This window comes from Hemitrygon akajei, chromosome 29, assembly GCF_048418815.1.
Source record: "Hemitrygon akajei chromosome 29, sHemAka1.3, whole genome shotgun sequence".
Lineage (NCBI taxonomy): Eukaryota > Metazoa > Chordata > Chondrichthyes > Myliobatiformes > Dasyatidae > Hemitrygon > Hemitrygon akajei.
This window is the reverse complement of record NC_133152.1, coordinates 41,332,363-41,351,462: the sequence shown is the minus strand read 5'-3', so window position 1 is coordinate 41,351,462 and position 19,100 is coordinate 41,332,363. Positions and strand designations below refer to the sequence as shown.

At 43.1% G+C, this 19,100-nt stretch overlaps 1 protein-coding gene across 17 annotated transcripts in view; it reads left to right on the top strand.

Moving 5' to 3' along the window:
• The window catches only part of kif1b (kinesin family member 1B), a 278,399-nt gene that overhangs the window by 231,707 nt on the left and 27,592 nt on the right, over positions 1-19,100 (top strand). For all 17 annotated transcript variants that reach the window (XM_073032205.1, XM_073032200.1, XM_073032199.1 and 14 more), the window contains 3 exons: positions 1,116-1,200; positions 2,317-2,422; positions 16,724-16,838. In XM_073032205.1, the coding sequence (XP_072888306.1) occupies positions 1,116-1,200; positions 2,317-2,422; positions 16,724-16,838 (306 nt within the window). The remainder of the gene's footprint in view (positions 1-1,115; positions 1,201-2,316; positions 2,423-16,723; positions 16,839-19,100) is intronic.

Here is a 19,100-nt window from a genome sequence, read left to right as displayed (position 1 = left end):
AAAAAAAATCTGTTTAGTGATGTTGACTAAGGCAGAAATATTGGACAGATGCCGGAATTGCCACCAGTCTGTGGGAATTAAGGTTAAATTTTATAGTTTGGCAATTATTAGAAAGGACGGTGCTTTGTAACGATTTTCACTTTTAAAAGATCATAAGATGTAGCAGTGGAATTAGGCCATTCGGCCCATCAAGCTTGCTCTGCCATTTGATCATGGCTGCTTTACTATCCTCTCAACCCAATTCTCCTGCCGTCTCCTGACTAATCAAGAAGCTATCATCCTCCGCTTTAAATGTACCCGATATCTTGGCCTCCACAGCTGTCTGTGGCAACGAATTCCACAGATTCACCAGCTTTTGGTGAAAAAAAAATCCTGAAGAATTCTCCTCTCTGTCATCTTCCAGTTTCCTTAGACCTGAAGAAGGGTCTCGGCCCAAAGCATCAGCTATCACTTCATTTTCATAGACGCTGCCTGACCTGCTGAGTTCCTCCAGCACTTTATGTGTGTTATTCTGGATTTCCAGCATCTGCAGAATCTCTTGTGTTTATAAGAAAAAAATGCTGTAAATTAAAAAAGATATTTTTTTTTAAAGTGTGAAAATAGAGTGAGATAGTGTTCGTGGGCACAGTCTGAATCAACCTATGACATTGTTCCACAACACGCTTGTTGCTAGATTTATTAATAGACGTGTAAGTTGAGGAGAGAGCAGGCTTATTGTGTGGCATCCTGAAGGGTTTATGTCAGTGAAAGACATATTGAAATGTTAATTCAATATTGTGTTCATACCAGTGCCGACACAATATTGTAGATGCTCTTGTGCTCTATTGAAATGTAAGAATGATTGTTGGGCAGAAGGCTTTGACAAATAGCAACAAGATGGTTTGCTAGACGTTGGTGGGGGGAGTGATGGGCTCAATGCCCCTGCTTTTCTTTGGAAAGTCACCCAGGATCTTTTTCGAGAGGGCAGGCGGAGCTTTGGGACTTCGTGGTTAAATGTCAACCATGCTTCAGAGCCCAAGCCCAAACTAGTGCCTGCTCCCTACCACCTCCTGGGGGTGAGTTTGCTGACACAGAATGAAATTTCCAATTATAACTTTAGGTTTTGATTCCAACAGGGAATTCAGCGCAGGATTACGGTCACGATCGTGCATGAGAAAGGCAGTGAACTTCACTGGAAGGATGTTCGAGAGCTCGTTGTTGGTGAGTTTTCTTTCCAGAGCCAATGGGTCTTTTCTAATGTACGAACGTTTGTAATATTGATAATACTAATGTATGATCCTTTCAACATTACGGATTTTACATCTCATTCTCTTGTTCGCCAGTAAAACTAACACCAGGGAACTGATTAAATTACTCTAAATAACGATGTTTACGTTCAATGGCCGCTTTATTAGGTAACCCTTTACACTTTGTTAATGCAAATATCTAATCTGCCAATCACGTGGCAGCAACTCAATGCATAAAGTTGTGCAGACGTGGTCAGGAGGTTCAGTTGATGTTCAGACCAAACGTTAGAATGGGGGAAGAAACATGGCTTTGACCGTGGAGTGATTGTTGGTGCCAGATGGGGTGGTTTGAGTATCTCAGACACTGCTGATCTGTGATTTTCACGCACAACGGTCTCTAGCATTTACAGAAAAGGCTACGAAGAAACAAAAAAAAATCCAGTTAGTGGCAGTTCTCTGTCAAAACTGCCTTGTTAATGAGAGGTCAGAGGTGAACGTGTTAACACTCAAACAAGCCCAAGATTTTCTTTCGCTTTAACAACTTTACTTTCTCCGTTCACGTTCAGTACACGAGGGTGCCATTTCCTTGCCTATAATCCCACCCCCCAGCGTGCTTGCCCATAACATAAAAGTGTGCACCTCAACTAAATGCTTACATTGCCCAAATTAACAGAACTTAACGAATGGCCAGACTGACTGGTTCAAACTGACAGGGAGGCGACAGTAACTCAAATAACCACGTTACAGCAGTGGTGTGCAGAAGAGCATCTCTGAACGCACAACACATTGAACCTTAAAGTGGATGGGCTATAGCAACAGAAGACCACACCAGGTACCTCATAAAATGGCCATTGAGAGTGGCCTCTTAATAAGAGCAAATGATCTGCATTCTAAATTTAGATTAAATAAATCCCTATGCTTCAGATTCTTGAACAGCCAAATGTCACTAAATGCACTGATTTCTAATGCAATGTTAAAATAAACGTCCTCCTGACTTCACTCATGAAGGGATAAAATATAAATTACAAGATAAGTGTTCATTCTGTCTTGGACAAGCCCAGTAACTGTCTGCTTCCCAATGGTTTCCCAGGGCGCATCAGGAATAAACCAGAGGTGGATGAAGCTGCCGTAGACGCTGTTTTGTCTTTGAATATAATTTCTGCAAAGCATATCAAATCTTCAAATGATGCTCACAGGTATGTTCATGTTCCTTTTACATGAAGTGGTGCTACATCTTGAGTTCCAGTTCTGTCACCCATTTGAAACTAGCATTCTGTACTGGACAGGTGCCGGAGATGGCCAATATTGGCGGAATAGTGATCAAAAGGACACATCTGATAGATAGATAGATAGATAGATAGATTGCAGGTTTTACAGGTTGGATGGAGCGACTTTTGTTCAAATGACCTTGTATTTTCTTTTTAAAAAAAATCAATTTCTGTGGGGGGGGAGGAGCAAAAGCTATCAATGTCACACCATTAAAGTTTGCTGTGATCTGTTCTGTTGATGAGGCGAATCTCTGCGTGTGTAGCAACAGATTGGAAAAACAACAACCCTACAGGAAGGCCCAGTCATTCATGGGAGCTCGGGTAGCTTGTAGACTGGGTGTTGGATGAGTTCTGTAATTATCAGCCTGGGCATTCTATCAAATGTGCGGCAGGATGGGGATACATCTCTACCAAAGAGCCGTAAGACGCTCCTTCCCTCCACTGACCTGCAGGTGTAGTACCTGCTTAGCCCCCGATCAGGGTCACATGAAGCTATGGGAGCAGGTGGTGGATATCACAAGCCCTGGTTATGTGACCACTGACACCAGGATGACGATCTCTGAAGAGTATTGATAATGGCTGGGGTTATCCATCTTGTAAAGGCACTGCCCAGAAGAAGGCAATGTCAAAATACTTCAGTAGAAAAATTTGCCAAGAACAATAATGGACGTGAGACCATGATTGCATACATCATATGACATGGCACATAATGATGATGATTCTATCATAGGTAAGGATTTTTAAAAATATATAAATATTAGCTTTATTTGTCACATGCACATTGAAAATTACAGGAAAATGCGTCATTTGTGTCAATGACCAACACAGTCTGAGGAGGTGCTGGGGGCAGCCCTCAATTGTCGCTGCACTTCCAGCACCAAAATAGCATGCCCACAACTTACTGACCCTAACCCGAACGTCTTTGAAATGTGAGAGGAAGTGGGAACACCTGGAACAGTCACAGGGAGAGCATTAAAACTCCTTCCAGACAGCACCAGGAACCAAAATCCCTGTCGCTGACGCTGTAAATTGTTATGCTAGCCACTACACAAGAACATAGAAATAGAGGCAGGTGTTAGCCAATTGCCCCCTCGAGCCTGCTTTGCTATTCCATCGGATTGTGACTGAACCAATATTGGCCTCAGCTTCACTTTCCCGTTCTCTTCCCCACGTCTTTTGACTCCCTTATAATTCAGTTGGCAGTTAGTCTGTACCTGCAATAGATTCAGTAACTTAAATTGAAACTATTCTGAAACTATGCCCTTAATTCTTGGAACTCCCATTGAGGGAAACAGCATCCAGCTTGTAAGCTCCTTCTGAATCTTAAATTTTTTTTTTGGTAATTTTTTTTAATTGAAGTTCATCATCAAACAAACATTTCCATAAGATGTATTTCAGACATTGTACATATATATCATATAATCATATATATCACAAATCTCCACAAAGTATTTATCTGAGGTATACACTTACAGAAAAGAGTGGAAAGAAAAAAACAAGCAAAAGGAAAGAACTATGTACAAGTAGGGAGTGATTTTTTTTTACAACAGATTCATTGATTTGTGAGAATAAAATCAGGCCTATGAGGCATTATGTAGTTAAACCATTTTTCCCAGTATGAATCAAATTGTTCCAGCTTATGATTAACAGATGCGGTTATCTTCTCCATTTTGTATATGTCCATTGTAATTTCCATCCATGTATTTAAAGTTGGGCTCTCCTGTGATAACCATTTCCTAGTAAGAGTCTTTTTACCTGCCACCAACAGTATATTCATTAAATATTTATCTCTTTTCAACCATTCTTGAGGTATATATCCAAAACATATGGTCTTACTCTCTAAGGGTATTTCACATTTAAAGATGTCTTGTAGGGCATTGTGTATCCCCCTCCAATAGTTTTTGATAACAGGGCAGTCCCAAAAAATATGATAATGATTTGCATTTTGATTTCCACAATTTCTCCAGCAAACAGGGAGGTTACTATCATAACGGGATTCCTGAGAGGGTGTAATAAAATATCTTATCAAGTTTTTCCATCCAAACTCCCACCATTTCTGTGAACTGGTACACTTCCATTGATACCTCCATATTGTTGTCCATTCTTCCTCAGATATAATTATCCCTCCTTCCTTCTCCCATTTTGTTTTAATGTATGAAGTCGAATGTGTTTTAAGATTTGACAACCCCTTATACAGTGGCCCAACATACTCCAATTCTGTATATCGAACCCTTTTTCCAAGGAATCAGCAGCTTATCATGTTAGTGCATGGTGCCTGTATGGGCCCAGGACAAAGAAATAAGCAGGGGAAAAAAAACTCATTGTGGACACCACCCACTCAATTAAAAAAAACACGGGCGATTCTTCAGATGCTGAAAATCCAAAGCAGCACACACACAATGCTGGAGGAACTCCAGCTGGTCGGGCAGCATCTACAGAGGAGAATAAACAGCTGATGTTTCAGGCCAAGACCTTTAATCAGGACTGGAAAGGAAGGGGGAAGATGCCAAAGTAAGAAGCTGGGGGGAGTGGAAGCTGGAGGATGATGGGTGAAGCCAGATGGGAGGGCAGGATGGAGGGGGGGAGGGAGAAAGAAACTGGGAGGTGATGGGGGAAAAAGGTAAAGGGCTAGAAAAGAAGGAATCTATTAGGAGAGGAGACTGGGCCATGGGAGAAAGGACAAGAGGAGGGGCACCAGTGGGGGGTGATAGGCAGGTGAGAAGAAGTAAGAGGCCAGAGTGGGAGATTATAGAAGAGGGAATGAGGAGGAGGGAAAATTACCAGAAGCTGGTGAAATTCATGCCATCAGGTTGAAGGCTACCCAGAAAGAATAGGAGTTGTTGCTCCTCCAAACTGAGAGATTGTGTTTCCTGCATGGGGACCCCAGATCCCTTTATACTGCAATGTTCTGTGGTCTCACTCTATTTAGATAATAATATTATTCTTTCCTCATTCTGGAGTGGATAACCTCGCATGAAGGATCCACCTCATCCATCATCTATATTTACTATGTTAGGAATTTGCTGTGGTGAGGTGGTCAGGGTGTGACATGCAGAAAAGACCATTCAGCAATTGTAAAGAATAAATAATTATATAAAAAATTAAGTTAGAGGATGGAAATGGAATAATATGTACATAAATATGTAAATACCAGCATGTACTTATAATGTAAACAGCATTATAAAAAGTGTTTCCAAGTGTCTACAGTGCAGTGACTGGGGTTATAGATGGAGGAGTGTGCCAGGGATTAACTGCCTGGGGAAAGACAGTTGTAAGATCATGTGATTTTTTTTTTTAATATAGTAGCCCTCCAGTGCTTTCCAGAAGGAAGCTTTGGGGAAAAGGCAGTTTACTGAGTGGGTCGTGTAGGCAGTGATTTTTCCCGCTCGCTTCTTTGACCTGGACACCTACAAGTCCTGCGGTGATTTCACATTTCCCCACGCTCTACTCCATCCGCCAGCTTCTAGTCCCTTCACTTACCTACCCGGTTTCCTTTGCAGGGCGGCGCGGTAGCTTAGCTGTTTTGCACAGCGCTTTACAGCGCCAGCAGTCGGATTCAGTTCACTCCGCTGTCTGTAAGGAGTCTGTCCACTCTCCCCGTGGCCGCATGGGTTTCCTCCGGGTGCTCCGGTTTCCTCCCACAGTCCAAAGGCACACCAGTTGGTAGGTTAATTGGTCACGGTAAAACGTCCCATGATTAGCCTAGGGTGAAACCGGGGCTTGCTGGGCAGTGCGGCTCAAAGGGCTGGGAGGGCCTGTTCTGCACTGTGTTTCAAAAGACAAATAGATAGCTGGTTGGATAAATTGCTAGATCATTGTTCCCCGTAACCCTTTGGTTATCTGTTATTACTGATACATTTTCGTGTCTTCTACTTTTAAAACTGATCTACACTAATTTCAAATCTTTGCCATTTACTTAACTCAGGCTTTAAGGAACAAAATGTTTCTTTAACTATGTTTATGTAGCTGTAGATGCTCTGACTATTTGTTTTTTTTTAATGTTATTTGCTGGTTTGCTGTCATTCACTATCATCTTAATATCTTTTTTTGGTCATGTTTGCCATTTCTAAATGTCCTCTGGCTCACCACTCAGTCTTACTGCACTGTATGCCTTTTTCAGTTTGATACCCCAACCTTGGCTCAATCATAAGTGGTGCATCCCACTCATAGTGCCTTGGTTTCTAACCAGAATATGCCCTCGCTAGGTTTTATGAAGTATCTGGTTTTGCTAACTTCTGTCTTCCCCAGTTCATTCTGATCTCGAACCATTTTAGTCGCCTTTCTTTAAGATTTGGACTCTAGTTACTGATCCTCAAGCTGAATTTGAAATGTTGCCATACTGTGAACTCCTTTTCCCTGGGGATCCTATACTGTGAGATCATTAATTAATCCTGTTTCATTACTCAATATCAAAACAGCTGCACCCTGGTTTGGTGCCTTGACATATTGCTCTCAGAAGCTATATCAGATACACTCAATGAACTCTCCCTCAAAGACATCTTTGCCATTATTTTTTGTCCAATCAATGCGATGTTGAAAATCAACCATGATTACTGTGTAGCTCTTTCAGAATTCTTTCTTGACTTGTACTATGTGCTACAGTACAGCTGTTGTACATAAGCCCTCTTATTAATTCCACCAGTAACTTCTTTGTCTGTATTTTATTTTCACCCAATTGATTTCGCCACAAGCACCTGAGCCAATGTCATTCTTCGCAAGCACAATAGATTCTACAGATGTTGGAAATCTTGAGCAACACACACACACACACACATGAAATGCTGGAGGAACTCAGGCTGCACCAAGTGAGGGGAAACCTGGTGAATGTTGAAAGACTTTGATAGAGTGGATGTGAAGAGGATGTGATGTGAGAGTCTAAGGCTAAAGGACACAGCCTCAGAATACAGGGACATGCATTTAGAACAGAGATGAGGAATTTGTTCAGCCAGAGAGTTGTGAGACTATGGAATTCGTTGCCAAAGGCGGCTATGGATGCCAAGTCAGTAGGTATATTTAAGGCAGAGGTTGATAGATTCTTGATTAGTCAGGGCACAAAGGGTTACGGGGAAAAGGCAGGAGATTGGGGTTGAGAGGGAAATGGATCAGCCATGATGAAATGGCGGAATAGATTCAATGGGCCGAATGGCTTAATTTGGTTCCTATGTCTTAGCTCAGATAAACAGTCGATGTTTCAGGCTGAGACCCTTCATCAGAACTGGAAAGGAAGGGGGAAGAAGCCAGAATAAAAAGGGGAAGGGAAGGAGTACAAGCTGGCGGGTGATAGGTGAAGCCAGGTGAGGGAGGAGAGGGGTGAAATAAGAAGCTCAGGGATGATAGGTGGAAGAGATAGAGAGCTGAAGAAGGAGGATTCTGATAGGAGAGGACAGTGGGCCATGAAGGGGGGAAGGGCAATGATGGGCAGGCGAGAAGAGAAGAGGGTAACCAGAATGGGAATTGGAAAAAGAGAGGAGGAGGAAGGGAGGAGATCACGATGAAGGGTTATGGCCCAAATGCTGACTGTTTATTCCCTTCCATAGATGCTGTCTGGCCTGCTGAGTTCCCCCAGCATTTTGTGCGCATGTTGCTCGTTATTATTCCTCACCATGACAGTGATCTCATCCTTTCCTACCAGGGTCTCAACCTGAAACACCAACTGTGCAGTTCCCTCTGCAGATGCTGCCTGACCCGCTGAGGACCTCACTCATTGTTTCCTGCCAGTTCACTTGTGCCTCCTCTCTACCACCACCTGCTTCCCGCCTACCGCTGGGTTCAGAAGTTGATCTCGAGTCATGGTCCAACTTCGAAATGGTCAGGAGCGTAAGAGTTCCGCGATCTGAGTTGGAACATATTACAGCCCAGTACAGGGACAGCACAATATTGTGCTGAGTCAATCAAACGGCCAACTGAACTAATTCTCCTGCCGTCACCGTGCCCGTCTTCGTCCATCTTCCTCACGTCCATGTGCCTACCTAAATAAGTCCCTAATGTATCTGCCTCTACCCCCACCCCAGGCAGCCTGCAGAGTTCTGTGATCAGGGTGAGGCAAATGCTTGACATTTTTTGTCCAAATTTTTTAGTAGCTTAAACAAGTTGTAGCTGGCTGTCGTTCTCAGTCGCCTATTATTTCCATCTCTTTCCTCATTGCTACTAATGATACCTCTTGTATTTTACAGGCTGTTTCTTGATGTGGACATACCTAGGTATTTTCAGTTTTCCGTTTGTTGTTCGTTTATTAGATTAGAGCCTCATCTCTTTCCTTATAAATTTCCTTTGCTTTTTATGCAATCCTGCTTTAGTGCTGTACCCTACTTTATACCACAGACACAGGAAATAAATAAAATCATCTTGTTTCACTCCATGGGTGTCAGGAATCCAAACTACTTCCTTGGGAACTAATCTTCACAAATGCACCTATTATGAATATAGGGATTTAGCTAGTAGTTGGGTTTAAAAAAAACTGATAGCACTGAACGTAAGTAAGTAAAATTTATTATCAAAGTATGTATATATTGCCATACACTACCTTGAGATTCACTTTCTCGCAGGCATTTACAGGAACAAAAAAGAAATAAACTAGATTCTGTGAAAAACTTTACGAAGACTGACAAGCAACCAAAGTACAAAAGAAGGAAAATTGTGCAAACATAGGACAATGCTGAGAGTATGTCTTTGGAAGTAAGTCCTGTGGTTGTAGAGACAGTTCAGAGCTGTGGTGAGTGAGGTTATCCATCAGGTTCAGGAGCCCAGTGGCCGTAGGGCGATAACTGATGGTTGTAGGGTATTAACTATTGCCGAACCTGATGTTGTGGGACACACGGCAGCAGCAAGAAGAGAATATAGCCTGGATAGTGGGAGATCTTTGATGAGGGATGCTGCCTACTTATGACAGTGTCCCATATGAGTGGTGGGGAGGGTTTTGCTTCTGATGGACCGGGCAGTATCCACCACTCTCTGTAGCCTTTTCCATTCCTGGGCATTGATGTTTCCGTACCAGGCCATGATACAACCAGTTAGGCTACTCACCACTGTGCATCTATAGAAGTTTGTCAGAGCTTTTGGTGACATGCCAAGTTTGCGCAAACTTTTTTAAGGAAGTAGAGGAACTGTTAGACCTTCTTTATATTAAGTGCAAATAATCATTTACTGGTACCTGTGCTGTTGATTGTTGTCAATCACTACTGTCACCATAAACAAATAAATCTTCCAAACACCTTCATTTAATTCTTTGAAGAGTGTAAAACTTCTTGAAGCGTTGGGATGTTATGTTGAGGTTGTATAAGACGGTGGTGAGGTCAAATTTGGAGTAATGTATATGGTTCTGGTCACCTACCTACAGGAAAGATATCATTTAAATTGAAAGAGTACGGAGGAAATTTCCAAGGATAAACCAGGACTTAAGGACCTGAGTTACAGGCAAAGGTTGAGTAGGTTAGGACTTTATTCTCTGGAGTGTAGGAGAATGAGGGGAGATTTGATAGAGGTGTACAAAATGGATGAGGAATATAGATAGGGTAAATGCAAGCAGGCTTTTTCCATTGAGGTTAGGTGAAACTAGAACTGGAGGTTGTAGGTTAAGGATGAAAAGTGAAATATTTAAGGGGAAACTTGAGAAGGAACTTCATTCAGAGGGTGGAACAAGCCTCCAGCAGTAATGGTGGATACGAGTTTGACTGCAACATTTAAGCAAACTTTGAATAGATACATGGATGGGTGGGGTATTGGAGGGTGAAGGAGGTGCAGGTCAATGGGAGTAGGCAAAATGATGCACTGCAAGGTGGAGAAATAATCTCCAGGTACTTAATGCCCGAGGACAGCGAAAGATAAAATGGAGAATTTAAATTAAGCCTTCTGACAACATACACAGGTTACGTTTCCCCGAGTTATTCCAGCCGCAACTGAAAGAACTTCCAATGTGTTCTGGATTAGTAATATCGGGAAGAATTTGGTTCTGCGAGATGAGGGTGTGGAGTGATGCCGAGGGCGGAGTCTTCACTTGGCCTCACTTACGATCATGAAGCGGTCCAAAACAGCCTGTGGTATAAATGACGAGCAAGCATCACGTTCACTTGTAGCATCAGTACTTCACTTTAGACAGAGCTTAGACGGCCGAGAAACAGCCCCCTGTGTTAGTACACAGCTCTTGTGTGCTGTACTGTAGGACATACCCTTGCTACGTTGCTCACTGTGGATATATTAAAAACGGTGTTCCAAACGTATTTGCTGTCTGGAGGTATTCCACTTAAAGATCCAGTGCCTAACTGATCGCGGCACGGCCCTGTAACCGGACTTGGGTAGGTGGTGCTCGTGGATAAAGTCCGAGAGCCAGACATGCATTCCACCTCAGGACTCACAGCTATGGTTCGAAACAAATTACAAAATAAAACTTTATACATAAAAAAATCAGAAGTACAGAGCTTCTGCAAAAAAAGTGAGACATCAGTTAATTTTCAGCGTAATATTACAGTGTAATGTAACATAAATAATTCTGACATTGGATGGCTTAGTTATTTTAAAATGTGCAAAAATATAAAAAGTTGTGTTTATTGCATTTTTAAAATGGAATATATATGTTATATACTGTACCTCATAATGGATCAGTAAAATTGATGAAGATTTTAAAAGGGAAACATTGAGAGGATGAAAAAGCATGAGGGGGCTGAGAGAGAGAGAATGCGAGACAGCAGAGACAAAATGCTGGAGGAGCTCAACAGGTCAGGTAGCATCTATGGAAAGGGAATAGGCAGTTGACATTTTGGGCTGAGACCCTTCAACAGGACTGGAAAGGAAAGGGGAAGAAGCCAGAATAAGAAGGTAGAGGAGGGGAAGGAGAACAACCTCTCTGTCTGTTTTTTCTTGCCCTCCCCTTTGTGTCTCTGGTTCTCTCTCCCACTCCCACCCTCCCACTCCCACTCCCTCACTCCCACTCTCACTCCCTCCCACTCCCCCTCCCCCTCCCTCTCTCCCACTCCCAATCCCTCCCTCCCCACTCCCACTCCCTCCCTGCCACTCCTGTTCATCTTCACTCACACCATGGATGTCATTGAGCTAAAGAAGGTGCACCATTTTTCCTGGAATGTATGATGTTGAGGGATGACCTGTGAGGTGTATAAATACAATGGATGGCTACAGTCTTTTCCCAGGGTAAGTGGGGTGGAGGAGGAGGCTAAAACTCGAGAGTAGAAATTTAAGGTTAGAAGGGAAAGGCTTGAACGGAAACAGAGGGTTAAGTGTATCACACAGAGGGTGGCTGGTGCATAGAGCAAGCTGTCCGAGGAAGCTGTAAATCAGGATATAATTACAAAATTTAAAAGGCATTTGGACTGCTCTGTGGATAGAAAAGATCTAGAGAAACATGAGCCAACCTTGGACAAATGGGACTAGCTCAAAGTTCAAATTAACTTTGAATTTTTATTATTAAAGATACAGCACAGTTACAGACCCTTCCAGCCCAACGAGTCCACGCCACTCTGTCACACCCATGAGACAAGTAAACCTACTCAACCGAAACTGCAGCACCCAGAGGAAACTGAGAGAACGTACAAATTCCTTAAAGACAGGGCAGGAATTTATCATCAAAGTACTCTGATTATTTATTATAAAAGTACGTGTAAGTCACTATACACTGCCCTGAGATTCATTTTTATATAAGCACAGATAGACATCTTGGTCAGCATGGGCAAGTTGGGCTGAAGGGCCTGTTTTCATGCTGTATAACCCTGAGACTCTACCTGAGAAACAAGTCAAAGGCAAGGTGGCCACAGCTAATTGTACCTGCCCCCTCAGCTTTATCATTTAACATTCACGCCAAGCAACAAGGAGACAATGTTTATCCCTTCAAACCGAACAGTCATAAATATTTTACTCTGCTAGTCTGGAAATAATACACGTAAGATCTACACAATAGACATGCAATGATACTTCGAGCCCTTTTTTTGAGGGAAAAAAAATATTTACAATCGAATCAGTTCCCTTATAATACAAATGATTTTCACTTGAAACTGAATGTATACATGATTTCATGTCTATGCGAATTTAAATTCCTGTAAGAGCGTTGTTGCATTTTAAATCAACTCATTTTGTTACATCATTGTTATATTTATACGTGGGCGCCACGGTGGCATAGCAGTTAGCGTGATGCTATTACAGCTTGAGCTGTTCCGGAGTTTGGAGTTCAATTCCGGCAGCGTCTGTAAGGAGTTTGTACGTTTTCCCCGTGACCGCGTTGGTTTCCTCCGGGTGCTCCTGTTTCCTCCCGCAGTCCAAAGACGTTAACGGTTAGTAGGTTAATTGGTCATTGTAAGTTGTCCTGTGATTAGGCCAGGGTTAAATCAGTGGGTTTCTGCGCAGAGCCTTGTTCCACGCTGTATCTCCAAATAAATACAAATGCTTTTAACGCCAATTAGTTGGCAAATTCATGAATTGACAAACGGCTCCTTTTGTAAGGATATCACAAAGATGTACAGTAACATTAGTGGTACAAATGATATCATCTAGCATGTTGTTTGCCTTTATACACATTGGCTCCAGGGAGTTCTTCCAGTGATGTAGCCAGGAAATAATTTCCTTTGTTACACAAAGGATTGTTATGGTTGGGAAAGCATGTAAGAGTGGAGGAAGTAGATATAATATCACTTCTCAAAAGTAAATTCGATACCCTCTTGGAAGAGAATGATAGGGTTTGAAGAGAGAGTGAGGGAGTAAATCACAGACAAAGTCGAGTTTATTGTCGTCTGTACAAGTACACGTACACACAGGGGCAATGAAAAACTTACCTGCAGCAGCATCACAGACATAAAGCATCAGATAATCAACTTTCACAGGAAAAGCATAAATTAAACATAAATTATGCATTTTTTTTTACAAAAAGAGCACAGCTAAAGCCAAAAAAAACAAGGTTAAGTGCAATGCAAATTGGGAAAAGTCCAATTCTTCTTCTTGGGCCCTCATCTCCAGCAGTGCATAGGCCGTCGATGGCAGGAGTTCATCAATGTTTCTGTAATGCACTGTACAGGGGATTGGCCTATTCAGCTTCACCAGAGCCCTGTCGGCCGGCCTCGCCCATTTCCACCCCTCACAAAGGGGTCATAGGGTTGGACTTTGAGAGGCCAAAGTAGTTGTGGTGTCGCTGTATTGAGGTGGTGATTAGGGCAGTGCCGGTTAGTTCAAGAACCGAATGTTTGAAGGGAAACGGCTGTTCTTGAACCTGGTGGTGGAAAAACTTCAGGCTTCCGTACCTCCTGCCCAATGGGAGCTGTGAGAAGATGGCCTGGATGGTGGGGATATTTGATGACAGATCTTCGATGGTAGGTCTTTTGGGTATCATTGGTCAAGAGATCTTCTGAATTTCTTGACAGAGCCTTGAGTCATCGGCTGTGGTAACCTGTGCCTTTACAGCCTTACAAGCACGTCATGGTACATTACAAATGTGGTGAGGGTTTCTGTCTTCTCTCAAACCTGTGGTTCCTTCTTGAAGTATTGGTTGATCTACATTCCCTTGTTGCCCTTCCTGCTAAAGGAATTAGGTCCTGAATACCTACAATATGATTGCAATTTAGGAAGTTGGGGACTCTGGGACAGGACAGGAAGGAAGACTCTTTGACTCAAAAGTGGGAGAAGGGTGGACAAGTGGGTTTGCTGTCGTGGAGACTTACCGAAACAGGCCGTTCAGGATACCCATCTGCATGCCCAGGTCTCTAGTTAACTGGAGGCTGCTGTAATATCCGAGCATTGGGTGGAATCCAAAGCCAAATTGTGTGTGAAGTTGGAAAAAGTGGCCAAGGTCAAACTGTTTCACAGCAGGATGGTGAAAATTGTCAACAAGCACCTGGGACAAAATTATCAATGGCAGCCTAACACAGGGGTTGCCATTGTGGGGTCCACGGACCCCTTGCTTAATGGTGTTGGTCCATGGCATAAAAAAGGTTGGGAACCCCTGAACTGACAAAATCATAGACAGAGTTTCAGGATTAATCTTGACTGTGAGTAAACTGAGTGCTTTAAAATGCATTCTTGAGCTTTGTATTGAGGATTGTGATATCAAACCATGGGAATTATAGTCGGAAATTATTTTACAGGCACAGGGGAAACGGTAATCAGTGTAGAGTGACCATCAAACCTGGATAATTACAATTAAGAAATGAGGACAAGGATAAGCCTCGTGAGCCTGCTCTGCCACTTCGTAAGATCAAAACTCAAAGTAAATTTTATTATCAAAGTACATGTATGTCACCATATACAACCCTGAGATTCTTTTTCCTGTGGGCGTGCTCAAGAATAGTAACTATAACAGGATCGATGAAAGATCAACCAGAGTATAGAAGATAACAAATGCAAATATAAATAAATAGCAAAAAATAATGCGAATATGAGTCCTGAAAGTGAGATCATTGGTTGTGGGAACATCTCAGTGGATGGGCAAGTGCGTGTAGTTATCCCCTTTTGTTCAAGAGCCTAATAGCTGTGGTGCGGTAACTGTTCTTGAAATAATTCGCTGGTTCCTGCTCTGTAGCCATTTCCCTTAATTCCTTTTGTACCCTTGTCTGTGTCTGTTGTAAATACTCAGTCATTACGTATGTTCACAGATCAGACCTGTCAGTCCGATCTTTCAATATGCATGATGAATGGGATTGCCAAGGATTAACTAGTCTCTGAGTTAGGAAGCTTATCAGCCTGGTCATTATCGTGATCAGAAGATTGTGGAGAAGAAGAGAGATGGTGTATGAATGCATCATTTACTTTGCAAGAATCTCCTTTTTAAATCATTATTTAAGTATTAGAACATAGAACACTACAGAACCTTCAGCCCACGATGTTGTGCTGACTATTTAACCTTACCTACTCTAAGATCAATCTAATCCTTCCCTGCCCCACAGTATCCATGTGCCCATCTAAAAGTCCCTTCAGTAGATCCCTAAAGTATCTGCCTCTACCCCCACCCTTGACAGTGTGTTCAACACACCTACTACTCTGTGAAATTACAAATTGTGAAAATGATTAAAAGGTTAAAACAAGGATAATTTGAAATGAGTTGTTCAGGTGAGATAGAAGTTGAACTTGTGTGTTGGTGCAGTCATGGATTGTTGTTTTTAATCCCCCCTATTAATCAGTCCCACTTCTGGTCAGTATGTGCTGATCCCTGATATAGATACTGGTTACAGGTGCATAGACCGTTAATGATCTGTCATCTTCCCTGTTTTGGTGCATAGTTTGGCATTGGAGAGTGAAGGACAATATCTCATCAATGATAGCCACCAAAGAACATGACAGTAAGACAACTGATCCAGGGAGACCCACATTTGGGGCTGAGAGGGAAATGGATCAGCCATGATGAAATGGCAGAGCTGACTCAATGGGCCAAATGGCCTGATTCTGCTCCCATATCTTATGGATTTACAGTCTTATTTGGATCTACAGAGCAATTTGCAGTACATTTAAATCACAAAATGCTATTATGTAGAGTGTCTATGTTTCAAAAACGCTGATGTTGAAGAATTTTCGACTTCCACTTACAAAGAACGTTTATGAATCTCCTTGCTCCCAAGGACGCAATAACTTTTTAAACATCTTTCACGTTAGTAACTGAAGTCGCATTTAGAGTGTGTGTGTGTATGAGAGCGAGAGAGGAACAATTAAATGCATGATCGAGATGAAAAATACATATCCAGTGCTCTAACCTTAAGTCCCCATACAATATACATTCAGTGGTCACTTTATTAGGTACTGGAGAGGAACCCAGTGCAGTCTTCTCCTGCTGTAGCCCGTCCACTTCAAGGTTCGGCGTGTTGTGCGTTCAGATACGCCCTTCTGCACACCACTGTTGTAACGTGTGGCTATTTGAGTTCCTGTCAGCTTGAACCAGTCTGGCCATTCTCCTCTGACCTCTCTCATTAACAAGGCACTTTCCCCCACAGAACTGCCGCTCTCTGGATGTTTTTTCACACCATTCTCTGTAAACTCTAGAGACTGTTGTGCATGAAAATCCCGGGAGATCAGCAGTTTCTGAAATAATTGTTTCTATCTGGCAGGAACAATCATTCCACAGTCAAAGTGACTGAGAACATATTTCTTCCCCGTTCTGATGTTTGGTCTGAAGAACAAATGAGTCTGTGCATTGAGTTGCTGCCACATAAATGGCTGATTTAATAAAGTGTACCTAATAAAGTGGCCACTGCGTGTTTCTCTGCACAGATAAAACTGACTTTTTGTATCCTTATCTCTGTTTCCTCTCAGAAGCTTTTATCGGTTTGAGGCCGTTTGGGATAGCTCTTTACACAATTCCCTCCTCCTAAACCGCGTGACTCCATATGGAGAAAGGATCTACATGACGCTTTCTGCGTACCTGGAGGTTAGTTCACTTGTGTCTAAAAATCCGTAGTGGTTTCTGATTGAGTTCAGCCCTGCTTTCACAACAGTTCGACTGCAGCAAAGATGCAAGGACCAGTTCACTGGACTTAAACCAAGGGAGTTCAGATTAAATCTGTGGCCAGAGTTTTACTCCAGTGGGTTCAGAAAAACTGATCCATCATAAACACAAGAGATTCTGCAGATGCTGGAAATCCAAAGTAGCGCGTGCACACACAGACGCAGACAGGCACACACACACACACACTCACACTCATGTACACGCATACACCCCCCCCCCCCCCAAAGGTTGGGCAGCATCTATGGAAAGGAACAAGCAGTCAACATTTTGAGCCAAGACCCTAATCTATCACATTCGTTACAAGGTTCGTTCAGTCTAGCCACACATGCTACACTTCTAAGCCCTAGTGTGGTGTTTTATACAAAATACATGTTACTGTAGTTTGGGACTGTGTCATTCTAAATGACAAGTTGCCTTAGTGTAACACACACAAAATGCTGGCGGAACTCAGCAAATCAGGCAGCGACCAAGGAGGGGAATAAACTGTCAGCATTTTGGGCCATCATTTCCGGGACTGGAGAGGAAGGGGACAGAACCCAGAATGAGGAAGTGTGGTCAGGGGAGGGAGTGCAAGCTGGCAGGTGTAAGCGAGACCAGGTGAGGGGGAAGGTGGGTGGGTCGTGGAAGGGGTTGAAGTAAGAAGCCAGGGGGTGATAGGTGGGAAAGGCAAGGGACTGAAGGAGGAGAAATCTGTCAGGAGAGGACTGTGGACGAAAGGAAAGGGGCATCAGCGGGAGGTGATTGGCAGGTGAGGGGGAGCAGAGAAGGGGTGAGAGAGGAACCAGAATGGGGGAATAGAAAAAGAGAAAAAGGGGAAGAAGTTAGAGAAATCGATGTCCGTGCCATCCAATTGGAGGCTACCCACATGGAATATGAGGTGTTGCTCCTTCAACCTGGGTGTTGGATACAGAAGAACGTGGACCGACATGTCAGAATGGGAATGGGAAGTTGAATTGAAGTAGGATATCTGGCCTAACAGAGCGGAGGTGCTCGGCAAAGTGGTTCCCCCATCTCTGTCAGATCCTCACCATTGCAGAGTTGCCTTAGTAGGAGGTCTTGAGGTCGGAGACAAGGTACATTGTTTACGAACAAAGGACCTCTGTTCCGATGCAGACGCAGATTGCCATGCTGTGTTTCAGTTCGTCTGCACTTTGATTTGTGTCACTTTGTAAGGAGAGGAATTCATGCTGATTGCTAGCACAGAATCTGCAGTGTAAATGGTGCTTCTGTCTTCTGTTCCAATTCTGATGTTCAGTTCTTTTAACTATAATGGAATCATATTCTTGGAGCAAAGATTAAAGAAGGATTATCTTTATTTGTCACCTGTACATCCAAACATGCAATGAAATATGTTACAGTCATAGAAAAGTACAGCACCAAAGCAGGCCCTTCAGCCCATCTAGTCTGAAGGGCTAAACTGTCTTAGTCTCATCAACTGCATCCAGACTAAGCCCTCCTTACCCCTACCATCCAGGTACCTATCTAAACTTCTCTTAAAAATGGAAACTGAGCTCACATGCACCACTTGCGTTGGCCGCTTGTTCCACTCTCTCATGGCCCTCAGTGAAGATTTCCCTCATGTTCCCTGTGAACTTTTCACCCTTTACCCATGACCTCCAGTTGTAGTGGTACCCAACCTCAGTGGAAAAAGCCTGCTTGCATTTACCCTCTCTATACCCCTCATAATTTTGTATGCCTCTATCAAATCTCCCCTCAGTCTTCTGTTGTCTGTGTCAATGATCAGCACGGTGCAAAGATGTGCCTGGGGCAGCCTGCCAGTGTTGCCGTGCTTCCAACACCAACATAGCATCCCATAATTTACCACCACTGACCCGTACGTCTTTGAACGTTAGCGGAAACTGGAGCACACAGAAGAAACCCACTTGGTCACGGGAAGAACGTAGAAACTCCCTACGCAAACTCCCGTAGCAGGAATGGAAGCCCAGTCACTGGCACAGTAAAGTATTACGCTAGCCACTATGCAACTGTGCCACTCAATAGACAATAGGTGCAGAAGTAGACCATTCGGCCCTTCAAGCCTGCACCGCCATTTTGAGATCATGGCTGATCATCTACTATCAATACCCGGTTCCTGCCTTGTCCCCATATCCCTTGATTCTCCTATCCATAAGATACCTATCTAGCTCCTTCTTGAAAGCATCCAGAGAATTGGCCTCCACTACC